Source organism: Eurypyga helias, unplaced genomic scaffold (genome assembly GCF_000690775.1).
Source record: "Eurypyga helias isolate BGI_N326 unplaced genomic scaffold, ASM69077v1 scaffold8282, whole genome shotgun sequence".
Lineage (NCBI taxonomy): Eukaryota > Metazoa > Chordata > Aves > Eurypygiformes > Eurypygidae > Eurypyga > Eurypyga helias.
The window spans coordinates 70,332-77,483 of record NW_010234014.1 but is presented as its reverse complement, the minus strand read 5'-3'; the positions used below and the strand labels follow the sequence as shown (position 1 = coordinate 77,483).

Genomic DNA, 7,152 nt, shown 5'->3' with positions numbered 1-7,152 from the left:
CTTTCCCTATGTCTGACTCAGCTTTTTGCTTGGCCTTTCTTGGATTAAGGGAACCTTTCATCTTCTTTGGTTTCAACAACTGATTATCTTGTTCATTTGACATTTGCTTGTGTTTTATTAAACCTGAGGCTTCATTTTCATCTGCAGTCTTAATTATAGAGTGCTCTTCACAGCTTTTTTTGTTTGTTTCATGCTGTTTACCATCTCTATGATTTAAAGAGAGTCTGAAGTCAAAATACAATGGGTTACAGCCATATGAAATACAGGGCTCAGTTTTTGTAAACAAAAGTAGTTCTGTGGGCCACTGCAGAGCGGTGGTGCCATCTTTGCTCACTACATGGAGGAAAGGCAGTGCCTGGGGCTTAACCTCTTTAACCATGGTTTCCCTTGGAAGCGTTTCCATATTCCCATTCGTGGTTTCTGAACTCTCTGAAGATCTTTCTCTTTTTATCACTCCAGGACTGTCATTAATGTTGCTTGCACATGCCAGCTGAGGTTCTGGCTGTTGTGGGAGCTCAGGTAACTGGTCAGGCAGGTGGGCATTGCTGTGCTTGCAGGTGTTTGGCTGTGTACAAAAACTGATAGCTTGGTATGAAGGTGAAATGAGAGTTTCCAACAATTGCTCGGACTCGCTTAATTTGCTCTCTTGCTCTGTTTCTTGAGGTGAACCAGTAAAATCCATATTTAAAAGCTGCATTTTGACTTTGCAAAATGAAGGATGAGCACTGAGTTTTTCTTCTAATTCTCTATCACTGCTTTTATCACCTTCCTTTAGTACTTTAGGTTTTGCAGCTACATGAATTGATGCACTGTTATCCAAATCCATTTGGCCTTGTGTAATAGGTGGCCCTTTATCCAAGCTTGCTTTTACATCCTCCTCTAAATGTGTGCCAGAACGACATCCCTCAAGAGCTTGCTTTGCTTTATGGTTGGGAGATTCACTACAATCATTTCCTTCTTCAGAGTTCTCACTGAAGACTGATGCTGAGGATTCCAGCTTCAAAGGGACTTTTTTTGAGAACGAGAAACACACTCCGGCCCTTTGAGAAACATTGGTGCTATCTGGGAACACCTGTGAAACTTGATTTCCAAGTGCATGGGGTCTTTCAGTAGGGGACTGGTGCCTGTTTATGATAAGCTGCTGCTTCTCTAGTATGCTGCTGGAGAAACCTTGTCCTTCTCTTGTGGCGGTTCTTTGAGAATTGGCTGTGAACTTGCTGCCCTTGTACAGGAAAATGCCACCTGGAGGTTGCTGCTTTTCCACGACTAATCTGGGGGCTTTAACCAAGGGTCCACTCCCAGTAATGCTGCAAGGTAATAAATAAAAATAAAATAAAATAAAATAAACTGTATTAAGTAACCAATTTAAGATAGAACTCGCATTTGACAATGTCTGTCTGGTAAAGAAGGGTGTCGCTCATGCTGTTACAGGAGAAGATTAAGTGTCTAAAGTTTCTAAAGGTTGAATATGCAGTCTAGCCCTGAACTTGGCCTTCTATATTGGCAAGATAGTGTTTACATACAGGAAACTATATGATTTGAAGTCAACACATGAATGATGATTTTCAGAGTTATGCCCAGAACATAATAATTTAGAATAAAACCCACCGTCTTTAATCTGAATTTATATCAAAGAGAACCTGGTCTGTGGTACGTCTTGTTTTCCTGAGAGGTCACTGCAAAGAAAACTGTGCCTTGTTCAAAATGAGACACTTCCACCTGGAGTGTCCGCAGAATTAAACTTCATGGGAGAAAAGGTAGCATTATGCTTGCTTGAGGGGGGGGGTTGTATGATTTTTTAAGAGTACATTTTTATTTTATCTTTGTGTTATTCCAAAATAAATGACTTTGTGAAATATTCAGAGATATATTAATGCTAAAACTATCACAAAACATTGGTGGGGAAAAGGACACAAGGTAGATTGCCATCAATATTAACGGCAACTTCATTGTTGTCATTATCAACCACCATTTAACTTACTTTGCTATATTTTCTCTTTCTGTATTTTACTTTCATTAATTAAATTTTTCCTCTTCCCAAAACCTCTCAGCTTTTAAATCTGTGGTTTAGTTTTCTTGTACTTTAAAAAAACAAAACAAAACAAAACAAAAAATACCACCAAAACCAAACTACATCCTATTCTAAGAAGGCCTTAAAAAACACAGTAAATCATTGATATCTTGTAATATGTAATTAACTGATTTGGGAATGACTGTTGCCATTTTCCACTAGAGATGAAACATATTTAGCCACCATACAAATGTTATTCCAAGTAATATTTTAAACATGCATTTCATCAGACCAATTATCTACATTTGCTATCAATGCAGTACTACAGTACACTTACATGAAAAATATTTGGAATCATCTACAGTAAAGACTTTGATTAAAAATTAGAAAATATTTTAATTAAATGTAAGGACTGCCAGATCTGCATAACAGCTATCTATAAATAGGCTAGCATACTTTTAAAATGCTATAAAAATCCATTATCTTCAGCAGTGGGGATGACATAAAGACTCCCTGGAATAGGGTCAGCTTGGAGTATGAGAATATATATGCATTTCTGAGACTATATTTGCATTTGCCACAAACTTGGCATCAGGAGATAAAAAAAATCACACTTTTTGTACAATAAGAAGGAATTATCTCTTGGAGAAGGCGTGTAAAGAGATCCTTTTCAAAGTCTCCTTGGAATAGAAAAATAAAGCTGCATTTTCAGTTTTTCTCTGCATGAGATTTACAGTAATTTTGCTGTCAAATTGTATTAGCTTGTTGTAAGGAACTCTATTTGAACCTGAGACACAGTACTCAGGGACAATAATGACTGCGTCTGTGTAGACTTCTGCTTAGACAGGCTGACTTTCTGCCTTGTCTGAGCAACTGGGAATGCCACTCCTTCAACAAGATCACAGTTCTCAGCCACCCCTGAACCTATTAGTCGTTACAAACAGGAACAGCAAGCACTGTCTTTCCAGGCTCTTTGTAAAGGATTGTGGATTCCTGGATCTTTCTAAAAGCAAACCTGCTTTTTCCCTTCCAGTCTCACTCTGGTTTTTCTATTATCACTGACCTTATCAGTCTATCTGAGACTACGTCTTCAAGTACGTGGGCATAAAGGCATCTTCCCACAGGCAGTTACATTCCTTTCAGTAGATATGTATGAAAATGGAGTTGTAACCATAAAAGTGATACATTAGTACAAAACTGTTATATTTCAGTAGATTACTCTAAAACAATTACATAGACCAAAATGAGTGTATAATAAACTCTGAATGTTATTATTTCCAGGGTACAGTAAGGTTGATCCGAATTTAAAAGAATGCCAGTTTAATTATCTACTTAACTCATTATGGTCATAGATTAACATAAACAATTGGACTGATGGCAATTTATTCTACTGAAGCATTCAGTGTCATTAAACAAAGGAAATTTCTCAAATGTAAAGGTTTATTAGTGCAAACTTTGTACCGTATCTTGATATTCATCAATAGAGCTAAGAGTATTGGGCAAACAACTGACTTAATTACTTGTTTTTCATTCACATAATGATACTTCCATTACTTTACAGGGAAACAGAAACAATAATCTCAGTATACTAAAAGTAGTGAAAATTATTCACCGACTAAGTACAGATGCTCTAAAAGGTATTTTTCCACTCCCATTCACTTACTCTCAAATGATAGGACAGTTATACTAATCTATTCATATCAGTTTGAATAAAGTAAGATGGTGATATTATAAAAATATCTTTAAACCACTCAATTCAGAAAAGATGAGATTAGCTACAGGAGAGAAAAACACAAACCTTGAAATAGCAAGAAGTTAATTCAGGGGCTTTCAATTTTATGGTTTGCAGAGCAGAAACATTTGGAGTTGGGGACAGCTGGAAACAGGTTACAGTATACACAATCTCTGTACACTAGACTGTAGGAATAAAAATATGGAGATTTCTTCTGGGACTAAGGAAAGAGGGCATTAAAATGTAATATAAATTTTAAATACTTGCCATTCTGACTGCTTCCGTAACTCTGCAAGCTGGTGGAGCCGCTTGAGTGCTTTTTCCTGTTTCTTCTCATCTTTCCATGACTTTGAAGCCACATTCCGAGCAAATTCTCTTTGTTTTAAATCTTTCAATCTCTATGTGAAAAGAACAAAAAGAGAAGGGATTAAATATGTACACAGCAGATGCATTTCCTTTTACTCAATTTATTTGCTTTTGGTGAAGTTAATATGTAAATGGGTAGCAAAAATATACTTAAAATGCTATCATCCTAAAATGAGATTGAAAATGCTATTTTTGCCTAACAAAACAACATGATTTGGCCACCGCTAATTAGGTGATCTATACCTAGGTATGAATGATAGCTTTTCATTTTCTTATGAATACATAAATATTCTGTTGTATACCAATACATGCACAATGCTAAACTCCACTTAATGTAGTCAAAATTTTCCTATATAATTAAGTCAGTTTGAATATAATCCACTGTGTGTGAAATATATCTTATAGATCTCTGTACCTGCACATGTATGAATGGATGTATGTGGGCTTCTGTGTTGGGTTTGTAGCTTTTTAAGACTGCATTTGTTTTCAAAGGAGAGAACTACTGTCTGAAATATTTGATCAGGAAACTCTTTTATGATTATTTTCATGATTTTTTTTTTTTATCTCCTCAAACATCTATAAAACAGGTAATTCCTGTTGGAAAGAGGGAAATACTTTGCTTTTATTATATTTTTTTATTACCTGGTTTTGCATTGCTGATAGTATAATGAAAAGTAAAGGAGGAGAAGAATACACAAACCAAAAAGCATCCTCTGCAAAAAAGGTGGTGCTATCTTGCCTTTGAGTTCATTGTGTTCTCTAGGACCCAACAGGTCATGTTCAGCCTTACAGGTTCCCTGTTCAGGTCCATGTTTCCACACTCCATGGCAGAATTGCCTTCCTCCTGTCACCACATCTCCAGTGCTGTGGTATTGTGGGAAGGCAGGTTTACAAGTCAGAAAGGAACTTGGGTGCATTCAGCCAGATGCCCAAATTGGAAACCTCGGAGGGCAGGACTGAGAACTAAACCAATGCATCCACCTGCCCATTGATGTGGAGGTATCCCCATGGTCTTCTGTGAAATTCAGAAATATAGTATCAATACCAGGAATTGCTGAATTGTCCATCAAGCCCAGAGAGCTGTTCTTGCAAGCTAGTCTTGAAGAAAGGCTTTGGTATCACAGTAATTTTTAAACTGCTGCTCAGCTGCCAGCATCTATGCCTACTTGCTTGTCCACCAACACCTAAAGATCAGCATCGTAACCGTTGCCATCCCTACAGCATGCCCAAAAGCGCAACATGTAGGATGAATTGGAGGCTGACTCAACATTGTAGCATCAAGTATTACTTTCTTCAGCTCAGGTATGTGGAGCAGTCTAGCCATGGCACAGAGCTCTCCACAGCAGACATCTGTGTCTGAGAAACAGGGCTGAAGGCAGAGTCCTCAGCTTGTAGGGGTCAAGAGACTGATGAATGCATGAAAGGGAACTGCTTTCTGGAGAGAGGTCTAGCTTTTGTCACTAGACAAAGACAAAGTGAATAGGTGAAAACCACGGTGTGGTTGCTTTTTACAACCCAGAGAGATGGAAGTGTATTTTTTGTTCAGCTAAAATGAAGTCATCCAGTTAAAGGCAATGTGGTAATATGACAGAGTCATGGAGGAAGCCTTGGTGGAAACGGTATGCAGAGTCATGGTTACATTCTGTGAAGGGTGCTGGAAAGCTGTAGTGTATTTCCCACCATTGTCACATCAGCTGTCCTTCAAGTATGGATGTTTTTAAAAGCCAGATAACGTCTGTGAGACAAAAATCACTAAATGCTGGGAGACTTGAGAGAACAGATGTTTTGCTCTCAGCCTTCTGGACTCCAAGACATGTGCTCCTGAGCACTGATCTGGAGGTAGGGGTAGCTGGGCTGACCATGAATCAGCTGCTCAGGGAGCTTAAGAGCTGTCTCTCAACCACCCTGACATGTCAGCAAAGGCAAACTCCCCTGGATGAAGAGTAGAAGGGCAGAAAGGAAGTTGTTCAGGGAACTGGTACACCACCAACCAGCAATAACAGTCCTGCTGCCTGGTGCCTGTTGAAAGTTTAACTGTATTCATCAGAAATACTTTGTCTTTCAAATCTGTATGTTTCTCTGGAAAGTTTCTGCCAGCTTCAACATCTAGTACTTCACTGAACTGGACTCTGAAAAGGACAGCGGCAAAGTCCTCTTTAAAGCTCTTAGGATTTATTTCCTTGGAAGGAAACGGTTGCTCTGCCACATTATTGGCTTTTTCCTGTCCCCTTACATGCCCTCCTTTGCTGTTCACTTGCCCCTTGCTAGGCCAGTCATATAGCACTCCATTCCCTCAACTTCACTCCCTACAATTTTCAGTAAAATGAATATGTAAGACAAAGTTGCTTTTGATCCAAGAAAGAAGGTTTTTAAATAATATGTTAAAGCTAAATCCACAAAAGAAGTCAATCTTCTCAGAAAGAATCCGCACTGTCACCTAATAATATTTTCAAGAGTGTAAAGATATATAAGCAGTAAAGCTCCTATACTCCTTAGAAAAACCTAGGTAGTCTTGAGTCTTATTAACAACTTCAATGTGAAGAAAGGGCAAAGAAACACATTTGAGAAATGTCCTTTAGTGCCGTGTGTTATGTTTTAGCTGTCACTGTGAGCTGTTCAGTATCACACATAAAGCATTCATGAGGAAAAACAGAAACAGTTTCTACCTGTCAAGGAAGAAAAGAACAATGCGAAAGCTGGTACTATGGAGCCCAGGTACTGCGAAGCAATGCCATTTCACTTCTTTGACAGTTAGGATGATAATCAACAAAGCAAATGGACCAACACTAAGAATAGAAGTCCTAGCGGTATTTTTTGCTCTGTAATGGTATACAGCATGTGTCAAGGAAGTAGAGAAAAGAGTAAAAAATATAGGTAAGCATAGCAGAGGACTCATCAACTGCAGATGAAATCCAAGAAATCAAAAGCGTCTACAGTCTGAGTAGAGAAAGGGTTCTCCCTTTTCCCCTCATCAAAACAAAAAAGGCTGCACTGCCAGAGCTCTGGTTAGGAATCATAATTAAATTTGTCAGCTATGTTGGAT

General features: G+C 38.3%; 1 protein-coding gene across 1 annotated transcript in view; it reads right to left on the bottom strand.

The window, feature by feature from the left end:
* The window catches only part of ZNF804B (zinc finger protein 804B), a gene marked incomplete at its 5' end in the record, with an annotated part of 35,105 nt that overhangs the window by 2,395 nt on the left and 25,558 nt on the right, over positions 1–7,152 (bottom strand). Inside the window, 2 exon segments of the mRNA XM_010161903.1 lie at positions 2–1,307; positions 4,011–4,141. Of these exon segments, the coding sequence (XP_010160205.1) occupies positions 2–1,307; positions 4,011–4,141 (1,437 nt within the window).